Genomic DNA, 12,113 nt, shown 5'->3' on the forward strand with positions numbered 1-12,113 from the left:
TAAAGAGGCAGTGGATTTCTGTATTTTATTTTTATGATTAGAAGGTTGTAAGATTGCATTTTTTTTTTCTTTAAGATTGCATATTTTATCTCCCTCATTTTGGGAGTAGTATAGATATTTCAAAATTAGAGTCCTGATTTGTTTCAAACTTTTATAAATAAAACTCCAGCCTGTAATGCCGGTGGTTTTTTTTCTTCTTCTTTTTCTGCGTGTTTTTGGTATTTTAGTTACAAAATACACTGTATCTGATTTAATGCAACGTAAACTCTTGTGGCTTCTCTCTGAGCCACAGGAAGGAAAGAATAAGAACAAAATTTAACACATTTGAGATATATATGTTATGGTAGCACATTAAAATAAGGTTCCCTAATGCATAATTGAAATCAAGTTGTGTATATTAATATTATTCAATGGACCTGAGTAAACATTATCAATGAATGTTAAAAAAAAGATGAAATAATATAATAAATGTAATGCTAATTAAAGTTAATCTTAGTTAATGGCTGCAGTAATTAAAGTTAAGGAATAGGAACTTGCTGTGGAGTGTAACACTACACCGTCCTGACAGCCCGCAATTTGTTATTCATGTCAGAACTAGCGCGAGAGCTTGAAGTATGTCAGAATGGGGATCAGTTTACAGCATTACTGATTATAATGGGTTCTATCTGCCCTTTTCTGGTCCGGTGTGGTGGGCAAACGGTGAGTATTTTCAAATTGTACTTGCTCTGTTTCCGTTAAATATGTACTGGGGGGGAAATACATGATTTATTGTGGGATTGTTTGGGCTTGTTCTGTATGTACATGATATACATTTTATTTGTCCATGTCTTCATTTCATTTTTTTTTAGTCTGTAAAAGGTTCCTTTTCAGACATTGAGAGTTGTAATTCAGTTAATGTCAGGTAATCTTGACTGAAATGTGATCGCTCCTTTTGAAGAAAAAACCTAGATTGAAATGCATCACACTGCCTTTTTTAGCCCCTCCCTCTTTGTGTTATGCAACTTTTTTTTTCTGGGGCGTCTGTCTGTTACACAACACTTTACCATCTGAAATTTGAGATTCAGTTCGTCATAATTCTCTTCCGCATCAAGGAATTTTCTTATTTAAATTCACTGTTAAAATGACATGCAGGTAGACACGTTTTTGAGTTCTTTAATAATATGTACAACATGAAACAGACAGGACACCGAGAAAACATTTACAAGTCAAACATTTTTTTTAAAGACTTACAAAGAAAATTCTTGAAAAAAAAAGAATAACAATTAGAAAACCATTCAAATCTGACAAAATAAAGATTTATTACTGCAACAAAGTTGGCATCTCACATATGCAACCGAGTTCTTTTCTAGTTGATAAGAAGAAATGCTTCATGACAGGCAGAGACAGTCACTATTCCTTTCAGAACAGCCATTAAGCCCACCTTTATATTATTGTTGTTCCTCATCTCACGTTTCACACTCATCAGAAAGGAAGCTCAAGGAGAAATGACAAACCGTAAGTGCAACATTAAAGAGTGTCTACAGACCACAGATATGAAAAAGTTTAAACGCCTGGTTTAAATGGAGTCATTTAAGCTACAGAAAATGTTATTTTCAGCGTTTTGATCAAAGTTAACTTTGGTCAGGATTACATTACATATCAGATTCCCTTTCCACAAAACATGAAAAATGTTCAAACGCAAAATTCAACTCGGTAATAAACGTCTGCCTAATTTCCACACAACCATTAACCGTGAGCACAATATATTGAACGCTTGTGAAACCTTTATCTACATTTTTTTCCCCTGGTATTATTACAGGTGCTTCTCAATCGGAAGGCTGCGTATCTCGGCTGTCAAGGGACATCTAGTTTTCGCATCCTTCATTCAGCTCATTTTGAAGGATGCATCAAGTTTATACTTCAGGTCCTCCAGTTACCCACAATCCTTTGCACACATTTCAATTTACAAATGAATTGTGTAAACATGAACATGTGACACCCATGCGCACTTACTAGACCGTCTCATTCTAGCGTTTAATGCTGAGGACTCTAGACTGGACTAGGAAGAACACAATCTCACTAGGATGCAGTCTTCCGTTTGAAAAGCTCTCTACATGTTTCAAAAAGACAGAGACAAGTTGCACAAAATATGTACCTGAAAAAGTAGGACAGTGGCAAGCAGGGGGCCAATGCCCTTTCAAGAGGTTTGAGCTTGGTTTCTGATTTGTAACTTTAGCGCCCTTTACAAACAGGCACTCCGCTGAAGACACTTATGGATCCTTGTTGACTCTGAGCTATGAACGGTGTGGTTCACACTGCGAAGCCATTTTTTGTGAAATATTTGAAGTTATCTAAAAAAATATACATCATATGATACATATGGGGAAAAAAAAACCTCCTATATCAGCACTTCATTTGTTTTGCTGAGTTCCAAACAGAAACAAGATCCGTCACATGTACAGAAGGTTATTTCTGTACATACACTGACCTCCATGAGTCCCAGAAAGGGTGAACCAGTAAACAAGGTATGATTTTAGGAGATCTAATGGAGTTATTATGAAAGACTCCCATCTACTGTAAATATTTGTCAAGTTTTGCAGATATACAACAGTGCACATATTTCCAGTACATTTTTTGATGAATTCTAGCATTTGCTGACAGACAAAACATTTAACAGGGTTTTTTTTTTTTTGCAGCACAAAAACATGATAAATTTACATTTCCTGCTTAAAGTTTTTTTCAGTTACCTGTAATTACATACTTTTGAAGCGATACATTCACCATATTTCAATAACAGTATTTTAATTCTTTTGCAGATAAAAATGCACCGATAGTGGTAAAATGTACCAAATTGTTAAAGGAATTCTTAGAATTCTTCAGGGATAAACAAACTGATATTTAAGAAAGTATATTGATGTCAATGCCAGTCATTCTTTATGAATAAAGACCGGTGACTTCCAATGCACATTATTCCTTAAAACTACCACAAAACAAGAAAAGGTAGGGGAAAAAAGACCTTTTCTACAATGCAATGCATTACAAAAAAAGCACTTAAAAGCTCTATTGGAAATATTGGGTATGCTGTTGCACTGAATGTAAGATTATTATATTGATAAGAGTGGCTGACAGGATTCATTATCATACGAATACCACTTAGCTTTACAGTCTGAATTATTCATTCACTTATCTTCTGTCTTCTCCTCTTCGTTCCATATCATTATTAATTTATTGCCTTTCGACAATGCAAATTAATCAATACTTGTTTAGAGGTCTTCAGCTGGTCCACTTGAAAAAGAAGAGAAAAAGTTGTAAATCACCACATTTGTAACAGTGACCTACTCTACTTGTAAGAGTTAGTGTTTTAACTCTGAGTGGGAGCATATGTATATGAGCAGAAGCAATTTGCATTTCATATGCTAATTCTCTGTGTGCACAATTGTCTCTTACAGTGGCCCGTATTTGGCTTCATAGCGTGCCACGACGTTCTTGCAGCGCCCAAAGTCCTTGCGTAACTCTGCCACTTCCTGCCTCAACACCGAGTTCTCTCGCTCCAGGAAGGCTGCTCGTACTGTGATCTGATTCTCTTTAAGCCGCCTGGCATCTCGTGAACGTTTGGCTGCAATATTATTCTTCTTCCTTCGCTGCCAGTATTTGTCGTCCTGAAATAGTTAGTGGACATAAAAAAAATTGTGAAAATGTTTCTCTATTTTGTGAATGACAGTGTGTTTTACAAATATTTACAACAGTTATTCTAACCCTAATTGATGATAATTCATTGAACGTCTTTAGAATGTGCAGGAGGAGTCTTTACAGAGTCCTGGACTCTTGCACTGTCAAAACAAGATCGTGACCAAAAATGTATGCACCTCTTGATGGAAATAAATGTTGTGATGTTATTTCCATCAAGAGGTGTATCAATTTTTGGTCAAGATCTTGTATTGTAAGAGTCCATCATTCTGTAAAGTCTACTCCAGCACATCCCAAAGACTTACAGTGAATCTAAGGTCTGGTTTCAGAGGTGCCAATTCATGTGTGAAAATGATTCTTCATGCTCCCTCCCAACTATTCTTTCACAATTTGAGCCTGATGAATCTTGACAGTGTCATCCTGGAATATGGCCATGATGTGTCTTCCTACATGGTTGTTTAAGAAATTAAAAGCTACACACTCCATCAGAACTGTTGCCAAACATTTAAAATGCCAGAAACATAATAATCACTGCAATAATGATCCAGTCATAGACCCTTACGCATTTGCCTATTTAAATCCAAACAGAGACTTTTTTGTTTGGCTGTGCAGTGTATAATTACATAAGACACTCTCTAAAATAATTTTCACCAACTTAACGTATAGGGTGCGACAGTATAATTAAGTTCTGGGCCTCAGGCACAAATACTTGCTTGGCTTTCTTGATCAGAGTTCAAGTGTAATGTTATACAATATTAAGGTAGTATTTCGGGCAATATTTGTTTTTAGTATCATTGGCATACTTTTATAGTTTTTATTAATATTTTAAACAAGTATTTATTTTTATACTTTCTGTTTACATTTTAATTTTAGTTAAAGTTTTAGTGTATTTACCTTCTTCTCCTCGGGCACATATACTTTCTTTGCTTTCTTGATCATAGGCTGAGGCTTCAGCTCCTCCTCGGAGAAGCGATGTTTGCGGGGATTAAACAGTTCGCCTCCGGGTATGCTGGAGAGCACAAGATCTGTGGGATCCGGCTCGAAGTTGATCTCTACCTCAATATCATCTGGATCAATGGGCTCTGGTGTCGCACGGTCCTCATCTGTGTTCAAAAGTGAATTAGTAAATACCAACAATGAAATGTAATCTAAATATAGTTCTGTTTTATTACTTCCAGACATTTTTTGTTATTTTAATTGAATGTCTGAATATCACTTGATCATTGTTGACTCTTACAGTCAGATCGATATGAAAAACAGCTTAACCATGTAATGGATTTTAGTGAGTTGTGACAGAATGTACACTGTGTTCTGTTCTCGTTCTGCTGACCTGATTTAGTGTCTGTTGAGCTAGAGCTGGATGCCGTGAATGTGACCACTTCCTCCTCACATTGATCCAGTTCCATGACTGGCATAAGAGAGATTGCTGGGTCTGTTTCGCTTGTAGAGGTTGCGGTTGGTTTTTCAGTTGTCAACTGTAAGTTTTCCTTCCCAAGACTCTTTTGCTGACCCTCATCCTCTGAGGCAGATATGCCATTCTCCATGAGAAATTCCTCCAGATCCATGTATTCCAGGTGGAAGGTTTCGCCATCATAGGGAATGGTCTTTTCCCAGATGGCAGGCGTTAAGGCGGCTGATGGTCCCATTCCACTGACCCCTCCGGAGTCCACATCCTCAAAGAGTTTCTCTTTATCATTTTCTGCAATATCAAAATTACCTCAATAAACTAATTGTGACAGACAAAATATTTTTTTCAAATCCCAGATCTTACATCAGAAAGACTGGCAATCAAACACAGAGTCTAAACTGAAAGACTGCAATACGTATCTAGAACGGGCAACAAAGGTTCACCTGAGAAAATCTATTTAACAAAATGACAAAAGGTGTGATGAGATTTTAAAGCTCTGTTACTCGGTTAATATAACTGCAATTTTAAGGGGGGAAATCTGTATAAGTTTCTTTATTCTATTCAACACAAACGAAGATATTTTGAAGAATGTTGGTAACCAGACAGTTGACGGCACCCATTAACTTCCATAGTAAGAAAAAAATACTATGAAAGTCAATGGGTGCCGTCAACTGTCTGGTTACCAACATACTTCAAAATATGTATTTTGTGTTCAACAGAAGAAAGAAATTCATACAGATGTGGAACAACGTAAGAGTGAGTAAATTATGAATTTTTTGGGCGAGCTATCCCTTTAATTTCATATATCTTAGTTCAGTTTACTATATGCAAGATTCAGCATACAAAAACAACTTATCTATATAATTAGCATGTAGATGAAATAGTACTAAAGTGACGAATCGTTATTTAACCAACTGAGATCCATGCTGAGATCGGACTCTAAAAACGATTAATTTAGGAAGTGGACATCATATTAATTGGTTCCATCCAGTTTTTTTGAGTTTGCAACATTAAGCGCCGCGAAACAAGTTGTAAATAGCACAAAACACGTTCTGTATTTACATAAAGAGGCAATGATACCTGGTCTGTCGTTGTATGAACAACCAGGATGCGTTTGACGATAAGAATTCTGCAATGCAGCGAGAGTAGAGACCGCGAGCCTGACTGCTGCAGACAGAGGCACTTACCATCATCGCCTTCCAGAAGATTCGGTGGTGGAATTTCCATGATTTTCTTTAAAACTATTGGGAAGGCAATCGGAGTATCAGTGCCTGAGTCCATCGTGACCGAAATAGGCTCCGCGTCCATTTTTACCGACGCTTCGGACAGCGCGTGAGAATAGCTTAACTTTAAAAACGACTTCAAATTCCTGGTTTAATTAAGAAAAATTACTTCAATACCTTAAGTACGAGGGAGAAAAAATGAAATCACCTCGCCAGTCGACACCTTTCTATCACAGACTCTATTTCTGTGTTTGACCCGATTTTCCAGTTAGCCACAAAAGTGTTTTAATATCCACGCCCCTTTTGCAGAAAAAAACACTGTTTTTCGATGCGGATAGGTTGGTTGTGGGTGGCTCTGCTCTCATGAATAATTAAGTGAACGTGACGATACAGGGCGTGTCGTGCGTAAAGTGAAGGTTAGTTCTCTTCAAAAGCGACTCCTCATTGGTCGGCGGTCAAAACGGTTATATTTTTCACTAATGTTAGAAAAAAGTGTCACGAGACCCATAGAGATACACTGACGATATAAAGTATGTGCATATTTGCCACATACAACTTTAAAATGACATCCCTTTTACGCTTCTGTAATCAATAGACCAATTTATTCCAAATCAATGTACTTTACAATTGACCTTCAAACATTTTAAGCTTTATAATAAGTAATAACAAAACTGTTAGGGATTAACATAATAATAAACAATAATATGCTTGGTCATTGCACTTAATGAGCTCATGTCTCGCAGGAGAACAGACAGAATCTTATCCAGCCCATTTGGGTATTGGCACATGGCCTCGCACGTGCACTCATGGCACGTTAGTGTGCAAACAGACCAATCGCAAAGCAGAAAATATATAGGGAACATATCGCATGTCTCACGTGTAGAATGAGGATTAACGACATGTGAAATACAATGTATGTTATTCGGTCATATTGCATGATCTGTTCTATATGATGTCTTGCATATAATACACGACAAATTAACAGTGATTACATGGTGTAGCCCACATTTCTATTATTTGCACATTTAATTAACATAAAAAAAAATCTGTTATCATATTATTTAAAATACCAGTCCCACTTTGCATGTCTTAATATATATGACAAAATCATATCATTCTGAATATGCCTTTTCATAATTTCTCCTAGTGAAATATAAAGTTTGTTTATGTTTGCATTATATTTATGCAATTAATTCCTACACCAGTAAATGTAATCTACACAGAATCCTTTATAGAAGACAGTCTACATGCTGCCATGCAATGACTCATTGAATAGGATAATTTGCTAAATAATAAATAAATATGTAAATTGGAACAGGCCCCAACTGAGGAAGAAGGGAAAACTAGGTTAAGGCATTTTTTTTGTTGCTATAATATTAATAGTTTAATTGCAAATATCTAGACAATGTTAGTAATGTAATGCAGTCATATACATAATATGTTAGTAAACAAATTCTCAATACACAGTATTTATAAAAGAAAAGGTTCACGTTCATCAAAAAAAGCTGCATTTCTTGTTAGTGCTATAAAACAGGAAACTCAATCAACTCAACCACTTGATCTACTTAATGTCTGACGTAGTATATAATGTCACAAGTACAATTCTGCGGCATGCCAATTACAGATTAGGCTACTTTATACAGTGGGAATACAGGTTAATAAGAGTGTCCCGATTTACATGTATTGAGCCAATAGAGAAATTCTTACCACAGTCATCAATCGAAGGGACAGAGAAGGGGTACTCAAGCAAGGATTTGAATATCTCCGGAATTTCTGTAGACATGTCAAAACAGTATCAGTATCAACACCTGGGGAAAAAAACTTGATGCAGGAGACGCTTAATCAATCAATAGCTTTCCGTTATTCAAACTGTCTCTCGGATTAAGAGTAATTTGATGCAACACTGAGAATTCTGAAACTTTTTATCGCGGTCACAAGGTCTGTGGTGTCCAAACCACGAAGTTACTTAACTAGTCCCACCCTTACAGTCTATGGTCCCGCCTCAAATTGCCTTGTTTTCATAGGGTTGAACGTTCTGACCAATGAATGTCGTTTCAGTCTGCCTGCTGATTCATATTCAATCCAGCGCGGTAGTTTATTGGTCATTTCAGCTGTGTGTCTTCACTCCGTGAGCCAATAGAGATCTAGACAAGTTATCTAAGGCTAAAACATCTGCGTGTCGGTGAGTGTTACGAAAGTGTGGGCAAAAATTCCTTTTGAACGGCGCTTTTAGTGTCGTTCACATTACCAGTGACAGAGAGTCAGACATTTATGTCGAGTTATAAAAATTAAAGGTCTTCTCACTTTTTTTAAATAGCCAGTAGACGGCTAGTTATATTAAATGGCATGAGAATATTTATTGTATTCATTATGAACTGCCTATTGATGAAATACATGTCGCATGTACGCAGGTGTGTATGAATATGTTTCTAGGCTAATACAAATGTCATATTTGACCTCTTTATTCTTTTGTAAGGTGTATACAGTCAAAGACCCAGAACCAGATATGAAGAATGAAGACCCGGAGTCAGAATTATAAAAAATTAAAGAAAAGTTTTACTGAAGATAGTTTGCATTAAAATTGGCAGAGCCAGCGGCAAAGTCTCACGAGGAGATCGAAAGCCAACTCGTACCTTACACCAAATCTTACATCAATTATACCATTTTGCAAGGGCATGCATTACATCATTCTACTTCTGATTGGCTAAAAGAACATAAAGTCACAACATATAGGGCCTATCAACATTAATCAACGTTCAAGTTGCCGTCCAAGCCCGAGATTTGCATCCTAAGTGGCCTTGCAGATGTACGCGAGGCATCTTCGTGTCTGCCTGGTGTTCATCCCTGGGTTCGAAACCTGGTTAAAAGGTCAAACGCACACACAAAACACCAGCGACTGACACTTCTCTTCTAAGCACAAGAGAGCCGGAGCACAACATTATCAGGCCAGTCAACCAAAAACAGAATGATAACTTATTCACTCCTCAGGAAGAGGAGAGGGTGAAGATAACATACATGTTTTCCCTAGAGAAGTAACAAGAGAAAGTCACATTCCTTCTGTTCAGGTGGCGACTCAAAACCTTATAATTAGTCATAGAGAAGTAACTAGTAAAAGCAGTATACATCTGGAACATATGCTTTAACATTCCCCCTGCTCCTCCTAAGAGACCTGGAGAGTCTCACAAGATAAGCTTATCCTAAAATGACCTTCATCCTACGTGTAGGCACAGAGAGGGAGACTTTGGAATGTTCCTAAAAGGAAATAGTTAACATTCACAGAAAACATATGATTCAAAGTATATTTCAGTCATGCATAAGAAAGATAAAATTGATTATGTGATCATGCATATACTTAATTCATCACTTTATTAAAGAAGGTAAACAAAAGAATACATATTGATATAAAAGGAAATATATTGATATATCTGAAGAGACAAGGGATTTTGACCCAACCCTTCACTTTTGACCTACTACAAAGTATCTACTAAACAACACAGTTGTAAATACATAAATAGGCCTAGTAGCCTATTGCTCTTCTACTGTTCCATGAATACTGCATACCCGGACAGCCTACTTATTTGCCATACTTGTTTTGAGTTCTATAGCCAGTTCTACTTGCTTGTCATATTTTTCACTCACGCAGAGATGTTGAAATCAAGTTCTTTTGGATGGAGGAAGGTTTGGTCTTTTTTAGTCTATGGTCTAGAATCGTCACCAGCAGGGCCGGCTCTAGTCCTTTGGTTGCCCTAGGCGAGATTTGAGTTTTGATCTCCAAGCAACTTCAATGTCACTCTTGCCTTGTGACATGGAGCCCCATCATGATGGAAGATCTTGCAGGACATTCTGATACCAGTCTTTATTCATGGCAGTGTTTATGGGCAGAATTGTAAGAGAGCCTCCCTTGGATGAAAAGCAACCACACATGGCTGGTCTCAGGATGCTTCACTGTTGGCACGACGCAGGACTCATAGTAGCGTTCACCTTTCCTTCTCCGGACAATCAATTTTCCATGTATCACAAAAAATCAAAGCGGGCTTCATAAGAGAACATAACATTGCACCAGTCTTCTGCTGCCCCATCCTTGTAGTTCCTGCAGAATTTCAGTCTGTCCTTGATGTTTTTCTTGGAGAGAAGTGGCTTCTTTGCTGCCCTTCTTGACATAAGATCGTTGTCCAAAAGTCTTTGCCTCACTTTGTGTGGGATCATGCACTCACATACACACCTGCTGTCCACACTGAACAAGTTCTGCACTGGTGGTGACATGATTCTGTAGCTGACCCCTCAGGAGGACACGGCACTTGCTGGACACTCTGGGACGTCCTGAAGCCTTCTACACTGCAGTTGAACCTCTCTCCTTGAAGTTCTCTGATCAGGTAAATGGTTCTTTCAGGTACAATATTCTTTGCAGCTATTTCCTTGCATGTGAGGCCATTTTGATGCAAAGCAATGATGGCTAAATGTTTTCTTTATAGGTAACCATTGCTAAAACGAGAAAAAAAATGATTGGAAGTAGAATGATAGTGATTTCATTCTGCTTCACAGTTTACAGTTTCCCCATGTGCAGATGATATGATTAGTGAAATGATAACTGGTCATGTTGTGCCAGGGCCAAAAAAAATTTTTTTTTTGTTTTTTCGCCAATTAAGTTTTTTGCAATTACTTAGCATTCATCTGATCACTGCACAATAATCTAGAAACAATGTGAATCAACACCACAACACAAGGAAGCAACCAACTTTGTGAAACAAAATTTATGTCACTGCCAGTGCCAATACTTTTGGCCACGGCTGTAGATGTGCAGGACAGGCGTCAATTTTCCATCTGCAGAGCTGCCAACTTTTGAGTTTAGCTTGGCGTGAGACTTCTTCATCTGCTTGCCTGCACATAGTATGCATCATCAATAAGGCATAAATTGAAATGTCTTACTACATAAGTACTTAGTACAAACCTGGTAAAAAAATAACTGGTTGGCAAAGGAGGAAAGCCTTGTTTTGCCCTCCAGCTACCTATAAGAATTTGGCACCACAAGAAACCTATGAATTAGGGGAAAAGGACATCTGATTGGACAAAATATATGTAGTGCAGGATGAGTCATCAAAATATTTTAACCCATTCCCACGGAGATACTGTAACTTTTAAATGCATTTCCTTAAATACATTTTGTTATTGTTCAGTACAGTAGGAAATAGATAACCTCAAAGCTAACATGTTGAAAGTCACAACTCTTAATTTTGATTCAACTGTCTAAAAAGTCATTCAATAAAAAGCAATAACATCACACATTTTCTAAAACAGTCTATTTATTGTTAAACACTTTCATGAGATTTGGTCCACTGTGATCAATAAATCACTTCCAACCAGGGAGAAAAAGGAGAAACAAAACAAACAAATGTAAAAATACAGTACAAAAAGAGGCATTGTTGTTTTACCTTTTCATTTTTTCGAACTCCTGATTTTCACTGGTTATCTATGGAGGTGAAAAATAAAGCCATCCTAACAAAAGTCTCAGCCGATATAATCCAACATTTGCTAAATCCCACATTGTCTTTTTAGGCTTAACATGTATTATGAACAACATATTTCTTGTTTACACTCCATCCAGAAAGTGTGACACACAAAGGTCATTTTAAAATGGGCAATCTTTCTTGGTGTCTGTCCAAAAAGCCCAGAACGTTCAAGTTCTGTGATAAAATAAACTCATGTGGAGAAAGTGGATGGTGGGTATATGACCATTACTGCAGCCTTCAGATAGTCAATGGCCAGCAGTACTAACCCTTTGATATGAATATGAATGACTGCCAACTTCATCCCGAATT

General features: G+C 37.2%; 1 protein-coding gene across 2 annotated transcripts; it reads right to left on the minus strand.

Moving 5' to 3' along the window:
• Window positions 1-1,136: 1,136 nt before the first annotated feature.
• Window positions 1,137-8,341, minus strand: tefa (TEF transcription factor, PAR bZIP family member a). 2 transcript variants are annotated; one of them, XM_077201059.1, is made up of 5 exons: window positions 8,005-8,341; window positions 4,997-5,365; window positions 4,561-4,769; window positions 3,427-3,638; window positions 1,137-3,264 (listed from the first exon to the last, which is right to left on the minus strand). In XM_077201059.1, exons 1-5 carry the CDS (start codon window positions 8,078-8,080, stop codon window positions 3,243-3,245), a joined length of 888 nt encoding a protein of 295 aa, XP_077057174.1. In that variant the 5' UTR covers window positions 8,081-8,341; the 3' UTR covers window positions 1,137-3,242. The 2 variants fall into 2 exon arrangements, with proteins under 2 accessions (XP_077057174.1, XP_077057173.1); XM_077201058.1 differs by lacking the exon at window positions 8,005-8,341 and adding an exon at window positions 6,262-6,698.
• Between the last annotated feature and the right edge of the window lie 3,772 nt (window positions 8,342-12,113).

This window comes from Siphateles boraxobius, unplaced genomic scaffold (genome assembly GCF_051911475.1).
Source record: "Siphateles boraxobius isolate OS27281-9 unplaced genomic scaffold, OSU_SipBor_1 46, whole genome shotgun sequence".
Taxonomy (NCBI): domain Eukaryota; kingdom Metazoa; phylum Chordata; class Actinopteri; order Cypriniformes; family Leuciscidae; genus Siphateles; species Siphateles boraxobius.

What these genes read in the sequence shown, in the direction of transcription:
- tefa (XM_077201058.1), bottom strand. Translation starts at nt 6,382, where the DNA reads ATGGACGCGGAGCCTATTTCGGTCACGATGGACTCAGGCACTGATACT. An exon ending in CTCAACAGACACTAAATCAG is followed by an intron (nt 4,770 to 4,996) that starts GTCAGCAGAACG and finishes TTTTGAACACAG; the next exon opens with ATGAGGACCGTGCGACACCA. An exon ending in GAAGCCAAATACGGGCCACT is followed by an intron (nt 3,265 to 3,426) that starts GTAAGAGACAAT and finishes TTCTTTTTCAAG; the next exon opens with TGGACCAGCTGAAGACCTCT.